Below are 19,276 nucleotides of genomic sequence, written 5' to 3' on the forward strand. Positions count from 1 at the left end.
TATCATTCGTTACCCGTTCGATCCAGTTAATTCTCTCCATTCATCTGCACATCTAACTTTCGAAAGCTTCGAGTCGTTTTTCATTATTTTTACGTAATGTCCGTGTTTCTGACCTATATAGTACAATACCATAGAAAGCTTTTTTTTTTTTTTTTTTTTTTTTTTTTTTTTTTTTTTACAATTTATTCAATGTTCCACAAAATAATATTTTCTTCCTCCTAAAGGCCTCTGTCGCCATTCCTATTCTTGCTTTTATTTCACATTCACACTTCATATCATCAGTAATAATATTACTCAGAAAAAATAAAATTATCTAGGTTTTTTTATTTAAGGAATGCCAATATAGCACATGGTGTCACATTGTTACTCGATAATTTAACAATTATTGTTGAACTAGGCTAATTTATAGCAACACAAAATCTGTGAAAAATTTCAGTTTGGATTTACTGTAATTCGCTCTTTTTAATGCTACTTGGTGTGAAAAATAAATAAATAACGAACAGAAAAGAACTTCATTCTTCTAGATGAGTTCACATGTTTTCTGGTGGATGGTTTCTTGTTTATTAAGGTAAGGGGAAAAAAGAATTAGTAAAGTGAAATAGTACATAGAATCAATTGAATTCTAAAATAAATAAACAATTAATGTTAAAAAATATATTTTATAAAATTTCCCTGATTTCCAGTCTTTTTCCCTGAACTTCCCTGACCTGCACCCTGAGTTTTTCCTGACTTTCCTGACGAGTAGAAACCCTGTTAATTTACATAAAAATATGTATCTTATTAATTTATGTTATGTTTATGCCTAAATAAATGTTTCAATATATCTCAAAAAAATAAAAATACAAAAAATAAATTATAGATTTTTTTTGGACAGGATTTCACTTTGTTTTGGATCTTTAACTTTAAAACCACTTTTTGTTCTGATATTCTGAAGACATGTTTATACAAATATAAGTTCATGTACTTCATAGTACATTATAAGTGTATGCCATTCTTCTTCCCGAAAGTCTATATAGAAAACAGAAGTATGTCAGAGACTTTAGGACACTGGCGTTATTCTACAAAGATGTTAAACATTTGCTTAGGTAGTGTACTCTTTGTGTGACATTATGAAAATATAATTTGTGAAAACAGAGATTTCCAAGAGTCATTCTAAAACTTTATGTAGAGAGAAAGTTCTTATCACACTAATGAAATCTATTGCTATATATATACACTAATTTGTCGTAGATGTTTGTTGATGTGTACTCTGTTGTCCTCATACGAATATTTTGGGAATTTTCATAATTGTACGAACTTAAACAGAGCAAATAAGCAAACAAGAATTCATGTTTACAATGCCATTTACATACACAGAAACTGAACAGTCATTTTGACAACAAAACGAGTAATTGGAGTTACGTTTTTCGTTTTCTAAAAATAAAAAGAAAAGAATTTTCTTGTGAAAATAATGCAAGTAAATGAGTAGTGGTTGCAGAAACCTTGTAGAGTAGTTGCAGGTCAGTGACGCAGGCGAAGATCAATGTCACAGGCATCACGAGACAGCCAGGCCTCGGAACCTGTTTTTCTCCCGCGATTACCTAACTGTTCATACCAGTTCTCAGTCGTATCCAAAATCATCTTCATCTGCAACTGATAGGTATCTTTCTTTCTCTCTCTTTTCTCTGTCACTGCTAAAACAAGGAGCTGTTTCTGAATAGCTAAAACGGAGTTAGTGATTGTTTCTAATAGGGATTGCACAAGAAAATTGTTAAGGAAAACAGTTATCACTTAAACTTCGGACACTTCAAATAGGAGTGGAGTACAGTAAGCGATTGACCAATACGTGCCATCTGACAGAAAGTAACTCAGCGTTACCGTGAAACCTCATTATTATTTTTCAGCTGTCAGGATGATTAAAAATATTTCAATTCCTTTGAAGAAAACGATATGTGGTTTTTATCTGTCTTTATCTTCATTCACGACGTTTCTAACTAACTTTGATTTGGTCGTAAATCTTTCTCTGTAATTACTGGAACATTACAGAGAAGGAAATGTACGTACAATCGTGTTCAGAAAAAGTTGATGATCTACATCAATTTTTACAATTCTTCTATTCCAAACAGTATATAGGATATTTTAATACTTTGGCTTGGAGTAAATACCTCAAAGATTCTAAGAAAGTTTACATTTCTTTGATTCCATTTTATCTTTAGATAGGGGTACAAGAAAAGTGGTAGCCATTTTATTTCCTTTTGACATGACTGTCGATTATGGTTTACATACTCTGTTTATGTTTATCTATTACATCATAATTCTAGGGTGAGAATAATTGAATTGGATTTGATTTTAGCGTCCCGTTCAGCAGCGAGGCTATATGAAATGTGGAGTTACAGCTTAATGTGGAATCCGAACCACATGGGTTTACCATCTTTTCCATCCTAGAAGCCTGATAAATACTAGGAATAGGATAAAGCCTTATTATTATACACTGAAATACATACGTATTATTCTTGTTATAAATGTAATGTATTTTGTGAGATCTAGCAGTCACACATAAACTGAAACTTCATGTAATCGTCCATCCTTTTGTAACGTGTTTTTTCTGCTTGCTTACGAATGTTTCAGTGATAGCATTCGAGAGAAAGGAAGGGAAGGAGGTAGAGAAATGAATTTATTCATAACTATCGCGCATAGTTTTCCCCAACTAAATATCTGCAGAAGATTCCTCTTCTTTTTATTTCTTTGATTAAACTAATTATAACTACCAACTTGATGATCTACAATACCTTCACTGTGAAACGTTAATATTATTTGGGTATATTTAAGAGATGCACTAAAATCATGTTATTAATGAGAAAGAGCTTGTCATTTAGATTTATCATGTTAATTTGAATGGTTTTGCAGAAATTTCAAAATAGCGTGATCTGCTCATGATCTAGTCGTTAAGGCTATATAACGCAACCAGGAAATATTGGTAAAGGAAAAAAAAAATATATTAGCCTACTTTATGAAAATACTTCCGTTTCCCACTTAGTATGCCTTATCTACAATTCCAAGTGATGTGTGAACTTTAGAAAGGAACAAACCATTTTACTTTCTTCAGAAGTACTTTCCATAGGCTATTAAATCAAAAAGCAATTATGCCTTTTGTGTCTGATAACGAATTAGCGTGGAAATTGCGGATCTTTATCCTGTTAGTCTAGTGAGGGAGAAAAAATAATATATTCGTTACCGGAAATAGTTTGTTACTTATCAGTTACGCTTGACAATAACAGTAAAGGAGGAACGCTGGATGATGATGCGGTTTGAATCTTGTTTGTGTGATTTAATTATACGCGAAAATCTTTTGGAAGAAACAGTCTTTCTTGACTGACGATGCCTTAGGAAGTATATTTTGTGTGGGAAACTGAATTGTATGTAGATGAAGTGCTGCTATTATCACATCTACTGACACTGGATTTGTATAATTATATCACACTACAAGTTGAACAATCGGTGAGAAACTTAACAAATTGGAATCGTTGTGTCGGCTAGGGAGCTAAGATTTGTATTCACAAAATACCAAGCTTCTGGTAGATAATTGCAACAGAATATTTAATTATCATGGAATGCCAAAAGCGAAATGTGTTCTTTATTAATGCTGTTTTATCATATTTTTAAAAATAGTAAAACCTGTTTAATACTTATCACGTATTAATCTCTATTAATGCTGTTTTATCATATTTTAAAAAATAGTAAAACCTGTTTAATACCTATCACGTATTAATCTCTATTAATGCTGTTTTATCATATTTTTAAAAATAGTAAAATCTGTTTAATACCTATCACGTATTAATCTCTATTAATGCTGTTCTATCATATTTTTAAAAATATTAAACCTGTCTAATACCTATCACGTATTAATCTCTATTAATGTTGTTTTATCATATTTTTAAAAATAGTAAAACCTGTTTAATACCTATCACGCATTAATCTCTATTAATGCTGTTTTATCATATTTTTAAAAATAGTAAAACCTGTTTAATACCTATCACGTATTAATCTCTATTAATGCTGTTTTATCATATTTTTAAAAATAGTAAAACCTGTTTAATACCTATCACGTATTAATTTCTATTAATGCTGTTTTATCATATTTTTAAAAATAGTAAAACCTGTTTAATACCTATCACGTATTAATCTCTATTAATGCTGTTTTATCATATTTTTAAAAATAGTACAACCTGTGTAATACCTATCACGTATTAATCTCTACAAAGGTAGTAAGAAGGAAATGTAATGAATTTAAAGCACCATCAAGCATTTCATTAATGTAAATAGGGACGGGCTAGTACCAAAATTTAGCCCCGCACAAAATTAAAAACCACCCCACTCAGCGAAAAATCTGAATATTTTTAAAATGCGAGAGAAAAATGATTAACTGTAGAATGAATTTGAGTCATTTAATTGATACATTTTTCTCAATTAAAATATCACAGCACATAAATAACAGCACCAATAAAGGTGCATATTAGTATTGTTAAAAACACATTTATGCATTTAATAATTCCGTCATTTACTATACCACAAGTTGCATCAATACTCTCTAAAATATATTTTTCAGCAGCCATTAATGGAAATGATTTATATATATAAAGGTAATCAAGAAAGTTATGTTCCTTTCTGTGGGGTCTGTATTCAATTGGCCCTCACACCGTGAATTGAATGCGAATGGAGATAAGGCTGAAGGCCAGTTGTTGATGTGGGTATACCCAACATACTACCAGGTTATGGCAGTTTAGTTTCACCGTGAACGTGCGTAAGGACAGAGTGAACATGGGATCTCCACGGAGCGTCATAAAGGCGTGTATGCTGTACGAGTTCAAACTGAGATCAAACGCCGCTGCAGCCGAGCGGAAGATATGTTAAGCCTTTGGTGAGGGTGTCGTGACTACGCGGACAGTGCAGCGGTGATTTAACAAGTTTAGGAATGGTGACGAAACACTCGAAGACGCACCTCGTGCCGGAAGACCAACACATGTACAAAATGAAGATTTTCAGCAGCAATTGAGGCGGACAGTAGCCAGACATGTGAGGAACTGGGACCATAATTCAGTGTGAGTGCAGAAACCATTCGGCAGCACCTCCATCAACTTGGAAAGTCGGGTCAATGGGTCCCACATAATTTGACTCTGGGCCAGAAGGCAAAGCGAGCAGACATCTGTGTTTCTTTGCTGTGTCTTCTGAGGAAGGAGCCATTTCTGGACAGGATGTTGACATGTGATGAGAAGTGGCTTCTGTAAAAGCTCCACGGCGTCATCATGGGTTAGCACCCCATGAACTGGTTCCAAAACAGCCGAAACAAGCACTGCACCAGAAGAAGGTCCTCCTGTGTGTTTGGTGGACTGCTTGCGGCATCGTGCATCGGGAACTGCTATGAGTAGTCAGAGCATCAATGCAACTGTGTACTGTCAGAAGTTGAGCCGTGTTCAAGAAAAGCTCAAACCTCTGGAGCCAGCACTTCTCAATCGCAAAGGGGTCCTCCTGTTACATGATAACTCTAAGCCTCACGTGGATAGGATGACCCGGGACACCATTCTATGCCTTGAATGGGAAACACTATTGCATCCGCCGTACTTCCCAGACATTGCACCGTCCGATTATCACCTGTTCCATTCCTTGGACAATCACCTTAGAAGACGCCAGTTCAAATCCCTAGTGCAGGTACAAAATGCACTTGATACCTCCTTCGCTTCACAGCCCATCCAGTTCTACCGCAATGGAACCCATGGCCTTCCAGAAGTTGACAGAAGGACGTCGATGCTGATTGGGACTATTTTTTATCTTCCAGATATGTCTTAGGTAGCATATCGATGTTCGAAGATGGTGAGTGAAAAAGCGTCAGAACTTTCTTGGTTACCTTTATAAATTGAAACGCTCCTTTGACAAAGTGTTCCAGCACATTTACATGCTGCACCGCGTGCTGTCCACCACTTCTTTCTCTGGATCTCATTTATCTTTCTGAGTATTAAAAAGAAAGGCCAAAAATACCTAAATCAGAATACATTGGCCAATGCAGTTGCTAATGATTTCATAAGTTAGTGTTTCAATGGTATCCCTATCATGTGGTATAAATAATTTCTCACGAAGAATCCACGAGGGTAGTTTGCTCTTAGGGTTGGTTGTTTTCAACGATTTTTTTGCAGTCGAAACGAGTCAATCAGTTTTGTTCATATTCTTTACAATTATCCACGGAATTGGGTGGCGTGGTAACCATAGATAAGCAAAGTCCACGAATAATCAGCAAAATGGCAGAAAAAAAGAACAGAAATCAATACGAAACTTCATTTGAACATTTTTTTATTTATAGTAGGAGGATCTCGTATGACTTAATAAAGCATAGTTTTCTGTATTTGTAAGTTTGTTAGTTTACTTTTTCACATACATACACAATCGGTCAACCCCCTTTTTGTGTGTGTGTGTGTGTGTGTGTGTGTGTTAAGACATTTCCCTTTTTTCTAACTGAAAATTTTAAAAACATTTTGTCAAAATGATTTATAAATAAGTTTCCCTTTAATACTATAATTTGTCGTCACAAAAGAAAAAAAAAAGAGAAAAGGAAAGGAAAACCACGGATATTCGTCAGTTTACTGTACATATTTCATTACTAGCCCTACAATATGGCATAAATTATTTGTCATTAAAAAGTACACAAGGAGCGTCTTACTCTTGAGTTTTTTCGGACAATTTTATTAAAAGCTACTGAAGCGATTTCGTTTATATTTGGTAAATGATAATAATAATAATAATAATAATAATAATAATAATAATAATAATAATAATAATAATAATAATAATAATAATAATAAAATTAATTGGTTGATTGATACATATAGGGCCTATCGTCGAATAAGGAACGTCCTACGGTGTAGTAACCAGGTTGGTGATTTTCGAAAGTCAGAGTCTATCGAATTTTCCATGATAGAGTTTCCCTATATTCGCTATAAAAGATTATTTTCGCGCGGTCGATTTCTGCTATGCATAATATCAATATGCTAAAGTTTTTAAAGATATTCTCATCAAATAGAGAATCTTATTTTTTAAAAATAAGAAGTTAGACAACACTAACAAACGTTCATGCAGAAAGGGTAGGTTTCACATACCTCCATTACTTCTATGAAAGATTATTTTTTTTTTTCGTAGAAGTTCTTCTGTAGCTTCTGGAGATCTCCCTCCCGCCCCCCAAACTTCGCTCTCGATGATCCCAGTAACCATTAAGAACAAAGGTTGAGACCAGTCGAATCATCGAAAAGAAAAAACGAAGGACGGAAATGCACTTTTCGGGGAAATTGTAGCCCTATTTAGGCAAATGATCAACATAGTTGGGAAGTTAGTAGTTGCAAAAAATAAAGTTTGATAAATACGTTGGCCCAATGTAACTTAAAAGTATATGTTGCCTAACCAACAATTCATCGTAGAGCTAATATTGGGTAATATGGACTAGTTTACCTTTTCCCATGTTGGGCGTTCTATTTTGTGCTACTAGGAATGGAGCTCCGCTCGCCAACATTTGCTTCGCTTCAGTAATAATAAACCATCTCCATCGGTTAAAAAAAAAAAAAGTTTTGTATAGCTGAACGACTATGACTTTATCGCTCGCAGAATTTGAAATTAATATTAAAATACATAATATAACAAGCTCTTGCATAGTCAAGAAGAAATGTATTCTAAATAAACCACTGTACTATAAACGAATCTAATACTACGTTAACTTATAAATTCCAATTACTATATTTCAAAGTTAGAGACATAAAATTGTCAACGAACTATGGAGTGCAGAGTTGATATTTCAATGAAAATTTAAAAAAAAAAAAAAAAAAAACTTCATTCTAATGTCTCTTTTCAGTTCAATAACTTATTTTTATTTATCTGTTGATTGATTTTATTCTTTGAAGCACGGTTCTTTGTTTTTAGGTTTTCTGTTTTATTAAAACTACATATTAATAGTTCCAAATATTTGCCTTTTTTCAAAAAGAGCTAATAGCAATCTGTCAAATATCTGATATAACAAGTTTTTTAAATAGTAGTTTACAAATAATCCAGACTAATGGTATTTATAAAAAAGAAGAAAAAAACGAAAAGAAAACTTGAGTTAATGTGAAAGACACCAATTACGTTAAACAAGAAACATCAGAAAGCTTGTTGAAAAAAAAAAAAATATTCAATGAATGTTTTGACGAATAAACTGGTTCGGCTCGCTTCCTCGCATGCTTTCCATGTCATTCATTTCTTTATGGTATTTGTTTTTAATGACTTTACTCCTTGTACTATTACGAACTTCTGCTGTTTTGAATTGCATTCCGGTTTTATTATAGTACTCGCGTACTAAACTGGCTAAATAGTCTTGTTGTGTCTTGTAGTTACGTATATTTGTTATGCTGTAAGTAGGCTCAACATATTTTTGGATGTCATGTGAGAGATTCTATGTAACTTACACTCAATACTTTGCCAGTTTACCCTGAATGAAGTCAATTAATTTAATTGTTTATATTAAAGGGCGTTGCCAGAAAATTTCGCAGAAGTATTTTTTTTTCTCCAACTGAAGATGTTTCATTGTGGTCAAAGTGGCTATCCTAGCAGCACATATAATAAGTAGGCCCAATAGTGGGATAAACAGTCGGCTTTATATTTTAAATGGTCGCTTTGCCGAGCATTTGCCAACTTACTCAAGGAGAGAGAGAATTATGATGCATAAGTATGCAAATGATGAAAATATGAAGCGGAGTGCGCTTTCTACAGTGTCTACAGAGAAGTCCCCGATGTATTTAATTATGTTATTAAAAATGAAATGGTATCTTTCAGTTTAACATCCCATGATTATGCCATTGAGGCTAAGGGAAACGGATGATCAAAGCAAGTGAGTGAGTGAGTGAGTGATGATGATGATGATGATGGAAGAATTGGTGGAATGAGAGTGTGAAAGGAAACGGGAGTACCCCGAGAAAACACACAGACACGATGTTGTCCACCACATACGTACTTGGCCGGGGATCGAACCAGGGTAATTGTTATTGATAATACTGCTACACCTAATAATAATATATTTATTTGAGGTGAAATCAACAACTTTATAAACCTCTACGTTCTAAGTTAAGCTTTTAAAAGAGGTTGTGCTATGGTTTCTGTTAATCTTTGTAAACTATTTTATTTTACAATCACATCATTGTAAGGAACATATATCAAAAAAATACCTACAAATCATTATCTGTTAACTCTAGAAATTAAAATTCTGTTCATTGTCCATATGATTTAAGGAAGTTCTTGGTTCAGAATTTCTCCATAACGATGATATACCCTAATTTAATTATTCAATAATATATGTTTTTCATAATCGTACTTAAACTCATACTGGAATGAGAATTTTAGATGAATATACATATTCGGATATCAACGTACGTAGTTAAGAATTGTAACTTCATCGGTGATTTAGCACTCGATGTTTCGGAAGCAAACAAGCTAAGGACTGTGCAAGCAAGTTTTTGCTCACTTTTATTTTGTAGTCGAACTTACGGTAAGAAAAGCAAGAAAGTTAAAAAAAAAAAAAAAAAAGATTAGGTTACACTTAAGATTTATTTCATTCTGTTGTTTATTCTCTGAAAGAAAGAAGAATTTTTAAGTAACATAATGCCATTTAACATTAGAGTATTCTTTCCTTAAATTGACCTTGTGCACGATGAAGGTCAGCAGAGTGTCTAACTACTCTGATGTCATCATTGAGTCACCGACCTCAGCAGCCATTGAAATATGCAAGTTGAAATTCCTTCGAGTAATTGGGATCATCAATTCTGTTGTCACCATAACATTTACCTCTTTCAAACTATTGATCAGATTTTTATTTTTTGACTTTGTTTGTGAGTCCATGTATTGGTGATTGTTAATAGTCGAACATTTCTGTAAATTTTATAACCGAATTCTTAACACTTTAAACTCTTGGCGTTCCCCATTTACTCTCTCTCTACAGAATCTCCATCATACAGACGAAAATGGCACCAACTAGATAACGAAACTATTAACTCTGGGTTTATTTATTTATTTGTTTATTTATTTCACCTGCTCTTAAAACTGGAATAGATTTAGAACTTCCGGAATCTTCAAGTTAACTCCAAAATAGTTTGCATTAAAGAACCATATTGTAACATATAATGTGATTGTTTTGATAAATAAGGACTGGCCGTGTTCCACTCCATATATTTAAAACTAAAGTTCAAGAGTCAATGATAATTTTAGGTTATTATATCTCATTAATCATAGTGTGTACTATATTCTTGTTAATATTGTAATGAAAGGTTTGATAGGATATTTTGTAGCATCAGTTTCACCTTAATAAGTAGTATGTTTTTGAGCCTGTTATTGTCGGACATGAATGGCATATTTTTACCGACATAAAAAATAATTTTTTTGTTGATTTTCTCGAAAACTATGTATTAGGATCTACTCTCAAACATGCCCTTTTTGTTCAGGCCAATGAGATCTATCATCTTCGAATATTTTTTTCAATTACGCACACCACCATTGTGCAATTCTAACAATGGACTAGTTAAATCTATCTACAACTATCGTCATAATATATAATACTTCTTGATATTATAGATCATTATGAGCTAAAATGAGTTACAATGTGAAAAGGGTTAATTCAACATTTTATAAACTTAACACAATACAAGTAGACTGTATCTTGCTAAAAATTTAAAATCATTAAGTTCCCCAATGTTGGCTTAATGAATATCTAAATATCGGCTTCTATAAAATCGGAAAGGGTAAATCGCATAAAACTGTGCTTAGATTATCTCTGACTGAAACTATTCACAAAATACCGGTGTCTTTTTCATAATACCATTTAGAATTTATTCAATTCAAAGAGTATTGATTTTATTTATTTCAGTAAATATCAAGACACTAATTACACACAGTTTAAACACAACACAATCTCTCAAACATGGGTAAATCACCTCTTAATTTACTTGATTTAATTTGTATTTGCACTGGAAGTTACGAATAGAAAATGTCCATTTAATTTTATATAAACACAGTCTAAGCAGATTAAGAGCGCACGCTTTGCTTACGGCTGCTGTAATTACTTACTATCTACAGAGCACTCAACGTATATTAAGAAAATAGGTTAAGGTTAATGATAAAATTACATAATATAATGTTTGTACATATCTCAACAAAAGAAAGATTGACAAATAAAGCATTCGCTATAATCCATGTTATTATGTAGACTTCAAGTGCATTATCAGTATAGCTACGCTTAATTATTTTGAATTACCTCTTTCATATTATTCAATAAAGTATTTAATATTATTTTCTTTTCCTTTCAGGCCTTACGGTGCCCCAGTGGCGCCCAGCAACAACAGCCTGCCGGGATGTTGCGATCATCGAGCAAAGATCGTTTGGTGCAAAGCCAAGTCCTGAGCGTAGCTCCCGGCTCAGGATCCAACAGCAATGCCTCCAGAGACGTCCGGGACTCCTGGGACTACTATGGACCTCCATTACCAACGAGCCCTATGAGACCTTCCATGGGGGCTGGAATGGTCTACAAAACATCAAGTCGAGAGGTGGCACCTGCGCAAAGGCAATCACCGTCAGGAACACAAAATATACGGGGTTCAACGCCAATGAAAGGTGGTGGCATTCTGACTCCAACAGCTCAAGGCAAACTCGAAGGAATACCAAGGGTGTTGAGTCCTCCGGTCAAAGGTGATACAAATGCAATTTTGAACAAATCTATTGATAGCGGCCCGAATAGTATTAGCGAACCCAGTCATTTAAACAAAATAGACACTAAATTATCACACAATTGGCAACAGAATGCGGAAACTATTGTGAAGGTTGATGGTGGTCATTCTTCTCCTGCAACCAAAGTTACCCCTTCGGACTTGGTTCATTTTTACAACATGCAACAATACCCAGAAAGGGATGTATCCAGTCAACATATTTCTGATAAGACGTATCTTCTAAACGACAAATACACATCCGGTGATAACAACAAATCCGGCTTTGGAAACGCTTTGGAGAAGTATCACGGCTGTCCTAGTCCAGAGAAATTCTCTTCAGCATCGTCTCCAACTACTTCCGGTGTCAGTAGCGGTGGTACTCGGAGTACGGCTGGCTTCGAAATTCTTGTCCCGGAAAAGGGCGAAGAAGACTGGAAGGGAAAAGGGAGCGGTTATGGCAGTAATCTCATTGTCCATATGTCCATTCCAGATGTCCCAGAGAAACCAGACCAGGACGATCATCGCAAGATGAAATTATCTTCGTATACAGGTGTGTCACGAGACAACAGTAAGTTACCGGAAAAGCCTTATTCAAAGTCTTCGGAAACTCCAGGGGAAAACGAAATTAAGAAAGAAGTAACATCTAATAAATCTGTTCCAGTGGGTACAGAGGTTGAAGAAGAAAACATGGCCAATCAGAGGAACGCAGAGTCTACCGATTGTGGATCGCTGAGTAAAAGTTCTTCTGATGGGGACCCTGTTGTTAGTAGGAAAAGGGCTGCTAACAAATTGAAATCTCGGCGAAGAAATATTCTAAATTTCCCGCATCATCTCAGTGTTGATGAGCTCCGAGTCTTGCAGGTAAGTCACTATGCAGTCTTGTATTTTTTTCTTTTCTTTCTTTCTTACCTACTGAAAATGAATGTATTTTTCAAGCATATTAATGATAATTGAATGCATTTTGTCCACTGTATACTCGTACATGTTACAGCTTTTCTCATGGTGCACACCGAACATATTTAAAGACACTTAAAATTTGAATATATATATATATATATATATATATATATATATATTGACACATCGACATACATTCCAGATATTAGGTGTTGATATTTAATCCAGTTTTTCATTCATCTCCACCCACTTCCGTTTAAATTACCCAAAACATAGTTGATAAATGTTTCTTATGCTTAGTCTTGTTCTTTTCTACCTTCCGGTGTGGAGCTATTACACATAATTCTCCAAGCGTTTCTGTCAGCTATCAACGTTTCATTTCATCCCATTTTATTCTTCGCCTCTCCTTCACACTTATATTCCATATTTTCTTTGGTTTTCCGTTTGGTCTTACTTCGTGGCAACGTGTCTCTCAGCCCATACTTACTTCAGTAGTCTTACATTTTTCACCTTACTCAAATGTCTAACCATTTAGTTGGTTTGCTTCGATTATTTCCTGCAGCGGCTGAATGTTTAAGGATTTTCTTCTAATTTGGTTTTTTATTGTATTTCTTGTAGGTTTTTTTTAAACCCCTATTGTTCTCCGTAGATAACTCGTTTCTATATTTTGTGTGACTTGAAAATGTCTTAAGTTAAAATCTAATTTTCTCTGCTACATGTAACTGTTAGTATGTAAATTGAATTATATAAGTTAGTTTTGTCTTTGTAGATATTTCCTTTCTTTCGATCTTATTTGTTGGAACATCATCATTTGGGACAATTTTCTTGTTTTGGTGTTCTTTTATTTCTTCTACTTTCCGTTTACAGTTTGCCACATCTAAGCATTTTAAGTTTCTCACCTATTCCTATCTATCTATTTCTTCTGTCTTTCTAACTTACCTTTATCTTTCCTACTGATTATCATTGTTTTTGTTTTATTTGTACTCACTACCATATTCTTTTCTTCTGAACTTCTCATTCATCATATTTAAGTTGTGTTATAAACTTGTTTGTGTGCTAGTTATTAATATAATGTCATCAGCATGCATTAACTTCATTATTTTGATCATTTTCATATTCCAATATCTTAGATAAAACTGCTTCTTTTATTATAGAACTTTCATTACCTCATCTAGTTGTTATTAACAAATAAGGGAATGATATGTGTCCTTTTCCACTCCAGCTTTGATTTAATATTATCCTAACTTGTAATTACAGGCTTTTACATTGATACCAACCTTGTATGACTTTTGTAAGATTCTTGTGTACGTTTCTCTAAAACTTTCCATTATTCGTTCCATGGGATTCTGACAAGAACCTTTTGTTGATGATTTGTTTAAGAGTAAAGATATGATCTTGTACACTTCTTGTTGGACTGAATCCTGCTTGATTTTCTTATAGTTACTCTTCTACTGATTTCCTGAATCTCTTTTCTAAAATAATGGAATATACCTTCATGGGACATTTAATAATGATATGATCCTATAATTTTTATATTCTCGGTTATATATTTTTTTTAAAAAGTTGGTATTATTGCTAATATTTCATATTCTTTTGGGATGGTTATCTGAGCCCATGTTCAGGATTCACATTCATTTTAAAATCAATGAAATATTTCAAAATATTTCGAGAATCAGGGAAATTGTTACATTTGTCAGAAGAGTCAGAGAAAATGCTATCAGACTCCACAAAATTATTCAGAAAGCTCATATATTCAAGCCATTTCAATAAACATCAAAGCAACTCACAGAATGCACGAAGAACATCAATGCAGAATCAATGATTTTTTTTTAATGTTAAAAATGCTGTAAAGAGATTACTATAGAAAGAAATAAGCTTGAGGAGCTCCAAACAGTGTTAAAGCTTTCAGGCTTTGAAAGAAGAACAAATTAAATTAAAAAATACTGATGCTAGAGAGGAAGAAAATAAGTTAGCTTTGTTGATTGTAGATAATCCAAGCTTATTACATTACAAATACAGGAAGTTCGACATAATAAGTACTTCCAGTGAGAAAATAAGCTTCAAAAATAAAAAGGACAGCATTGAACGGTTATAGAGATAGGGAGGCCGATTTTTTAAGAATTTTTTTTTAAAACCTAACCGTAAATGATACTGTTCGCGGTGTCGCGGATCAGGGAAGATTTATTTACTTACCCCTGGAAATTCAAGGAAATCAATGTTAGAATTTTGGTGTGAGCCATGATATTTTGTTCTAAAGCTTCAGGAGTAATTCGTCTCCAGCATTACCCATGAACTTGATCATTTCGAATGATAAGCCATCATATCTACTAGCTTTATTTTCATTAATTCTTACTTTAATTCTTCCATATCCAATTTATCTGTGTTCCTGGATCTTCTTGTTCTACCTCTAGTTCTTTTTCTATTTCTTTCTAGCTCCTATATTAAAGGTATTTCTTGTATCTGTTCATGATTTCACTTGTTTTGTTTTTAATATTCTATCTTTTCCTTTTGTAAATTTTAGTGAAATGGCTTATCTCTTCTTATACTTTTTAAGATATTGAAAAATAATTTTTCTTTGCTACTTTTCTCCACACTTTCTCCAAATTCTATTGAGGATTCCTTTTTGGATCTAGAATGTTTTTCTTAAGTGTTGTCTATACTTTTCAAACGAACGCTTTCAGTTTAATTGTTAAAATATTTCTTCCATAACTCTTTCTCTTCATTATTTTATATGTCCACCATGGTGTTCTTTTAATGTTGTTAGAACAACTGTCTTAAGCTGCTATCAGTAATACGGTTTGTAATTCCTTCTGTCCGTCATTATATCCTACTTATGCATTAACTATTTGTTGGTATTCCCTCTAGTTTCGGTTTCCTTTAATTTACATGCTCTAATTCTTTCTTTTCTTTTTTTTTTTTTTTGTTTGTTTTCATGTATTTGCCTGCCTAACTACAATTTTCTGTATCATTCTTTCCATTACTACTAACTCATTTTCATTTCCTATATGAACCTCGTTAAACTCAAATATCTATTGTTACTCTTATTGTTTGCGTTTCTACTGTAAAATAAGCAATTATAGATTTTGTTGTATACTCAGGTTTTTCTCTTTTTCTATATTTCTGCATCTCTGTATGTTAAATTAAGTATTTGGTAATCAGAATTTTACGATTCTCATGCCATTGTCGTTTTAAAATCTCTTCTCTTTATTGTTCTATTACTTGTCTCTATGTCTAATTATTATTGCCTACTCTTCCATTAAAATCTCCCGGTCATTTTACCGTCTATTCCTTTGTAGTGAATAAAAAATCTGTTTTCTGCTAATATCATTCTTGTTTGTTTCATATGTTATTATCAATTTTAATTCGCTGTCTTCTTTAATATTTAGTGTCAATATTCTTTCATTCATAAATTTCCAAGCTGTCAGACCATCTTCCTCCTCTTTGTGTATTACTAACACTACTTCTATTCGCGCTCTTTGTGATTTAGGGATATTACTCTATGCTAGAATATATCCTGAAACAAAATCAATTACTCTGTTTCCTTTCTGCTTAGTTTCTGTTAGAACTAAATATTTACTTTCGTATGTTTGATTTTTTTTTAACCAATTCTGCTTCCTTTCTATTAAAGCATTTTACATTATGGTTTCCAGTAATCGTATACAGTACTCCTCTTCAATTCTCAACTTCATGCACTCTTCCAGACAGTTCTCTATTTCTTCTTTTAATCAAATTTATTCAGGAGTGTTGTTTCAAATTTGTTTCTTCTTACTGCTTTCTTTACTAAGAAGTTCCTTTCTATGTTAAATTCCAAGGCAAAATTGTTAATTCATCTAATTTCAATATTTCTTTTTCGAAGGATATTCAAATATAATTATTCAACAACAAACACCATTCAATTTAATGAATAACAACTTTAGGGTGTACTCATACTATTTTACGTGCATGGAAAATATCGAATTATGAGAAAGTAATTTCCTTTAGTTCCTGCATAGCTTGTTCAATATATAGCGAAACTCATTGTAAGATAATAAAATTAGGACATTATAAATTTAGACACAGAATTAAATAGATACTTAATAATGAAGAATGTCTTTAGAACATTGCATGGCAGGATTAAATACTAGAAAATTACGTAAAGAATTTATTATATACACTTGGCAATACATAGGAATGGCACTTTTTTTTTTTATATAGTTTCAATTGTCTTGTTATCAACGTCTCGAAATCTTAAAATACAGCAACTATAAAAGTTAATCTTGTTTCCTAAATTTTAATCGTAAATAAGCACTATACAAGCTGCAAGTCAATACTAAGTGTGACAAAGTGCAATCATAGTTTTAAGAGACTTCAAATATATTACAGTCTTGATTGTAGAAGGTTAAGTTTCAACTAAGATTCTTGACTACACACTTCTAAAACTCTTATTGTCTTTAAAAGGAAGGTTTCTTTTTAGAAAACTTAATGTAAGTGGAAATTTATAGTTCTTAGAACCATGCATCAGTTAATGCTTTATTTATCTTCTCTTATATTAGGAAAAAGGAAGAAGACTATATGTACAGTTATATAAATGTTGATGGACTGTATATGTGTTTCATAATTTACATTACTAGTAGACAAACAACGCTTCAAAACTGCCGCTCTTTCAGGCTTTTAAATTATCTTTTTGTTTCTAGCTAACTCTCATTACTATAATACTGCTGTACTTTAAATATGTTTGTAAAGAATTATTATTACGTATGCAGAAAAAAAATTGTGTGTATTTGGTCATGTATAATTTCACTTTGTTAGATAAATGTAATCCTTTTGGTTCAAAATTTAAACTCTAAGAAGAGAAACAAAAGTTCAAGAATAACTAGATTTTGTTAGATTATTCTAAAACCACGTAGTGCATGTTAAAAAATCAAGTATCTTAAGGATATTTCTTGAACAGCTAAGTTATGAGTGTTTGACTAGAACGAACATATATAAAAAACATATATAAACGAATATACATAAAAAACATATAAAAAACAATATATTGAGATTAAAAGAGAATTTTACTAACATGGCTTAGTGTTTCTGCTATATTTAAATAAAGTGGGTACATTATCTCATACGTAATGAGAGCAAAACTGTATGAAGAATAGCCATCTATAAATGTTTATTCAACTTATAATCATACAAGCAAAGGTATATATGGTTTATATGTATAAGGAACAGTTGACTAAAACTGTAATAATTTAATCCCTTTCTTTCAGTATATTATCTTAAAATATTATTTTATTTCTATTGATATTTCTATTTCTATTATATTATTAAAATTATTTATTTTAATTTTTTATTCCAATTTCGTTTTAGCGGCGCCAGGACTCTTATGGAGGTTCCTCATCAGACGAGAATAGGTCATCAGGCCACGCCAGTATGTCCGATGGCCACACCAGTTCCTCCCCTCCAGCCGAAACGCTGGCAAGGCATGACCACTATAGATCAGCTCTCAAGGCAGTGCCCGAAGACGAAAGGTAAAGAAAAAACATAGATTTAAATAAATAAATAAATAAATAAATAAATAAATAAATAAATAAATAAATAATAATAATAATAATAATAATAATAATTGCGCTTAAGTATTATGAAAACAACGGTAAAATGTTTTTCAAAATAAAAATCATACAAAATCACACATTAAAATCAAAATAAAGACAGTTGGATAGGCAGTTTTTGTACCGTGTGATTCGGAAAGTTTATTCAATATTATATATGACTATCATGATGCATTGCTAAGTTCCTGATCAAGAGAATACATAATGAGATACATAGAATAAAAGAATAACTCTTGAAGTTTGACCTGCACGAAGATTGGATTCAGTACTGTCAAGTAGCTATGTCAAATACCTACGTATATAACCCCTAATCACACTGCCAACATCCAGCTTATGTCCCAATATTCTCCACACTCGTTCCGGCGTGTCTGCATTGATTGTTGTCACAGTTGTAGTTACCCAGATTCATAAGTCTTGTCATGTTGTCTCTCTGTCAGGACTTTTTTTTTCATTTAGGCATTCATAGGTTTAGCTTTAATCAATTAATGTTAATTACAGCATTACAGCTCTGCCAAAGAAAACACATAACTCTTTAGTGCCTGGATTTACAGAGGATAATATATATATATATATATATATATATATATATATATATATATATATATATATATATATATATATATATATATAGAGAGAGAGAGAGAGAGAGAGAGAGAGAGAGAGAGAGAGACAAAGTAAGTGGAGCAATATCAATAAATTAGTTTCCCCGACTTTATATTTAAAAAAGTCACGTTCTACACTTGGTTTGTTGCTTAATATTGTATATTTATAAGTTTATGAAAGTATAAACGTATATTTGTAGACAGTAAATTGGTCACTTGTACATGTAGAATAATTTTTATGGAACTACGAATTTTTATCATCAAACGGTATGGCATTATTGACTGGAAGTGTTAAGTATAACTATTTCTATTTTCTTTTTTTTTCTTTTTTTTTCATCTACAACACAAGAGTCATCTCTTCTTATCGGAATTTAAACTGCCGCAGATTCAAACTATGCTCTACACACTTCTTTGTGTTACACGGAATTATTATACCTAATTGGTTGATAATTATGTTGTA

General features: G+C 32.6%; 1 protein-coding gene across 5 annotated transcripts in view; it reads left to right on the forward strand.

Annotated features, from left to right (window-relative positions):
- The window catches only part of LOC145680710 (ankyrin repeat and BTB/POZ domain-containing protein 2), a 447,712-nt gene that overhangs the window by 386,342 nt on the left and 42,094 nt on the right, over positions 1-19,276 (forward strand). For all 5 annotated transcript variants that reach the window (XM_081751633.1, XM_081751631.1, XM_081751632.1 and 2 more), the window contains 2 exons: positions 11,343-12,599; positions 17,973-18,133. In XM_081751633.1, coding sequence (XP_081607759.1) covers positions 11,343-12,599; positions 17,973-18,133 — 1,418 coding nt within the window. The remainder of the gene's footprint in view (positions 1-11,342; positions 12,600-17,972; positions 18,134-19,276) is intronic.

This window comes from Thermobia domestica, chromosome 3, assembly GCF_964235325.1.
Source record: "Thermobia domestica chromosome 3, izTheDome1.hap1.1, whole genome shotgun sequence".
NCBI lineage: Eukaryota > Metazoa > Arthropoda > Insecta > Zygentoma > Lepismatidae > Thermobia > Thermobia domestica.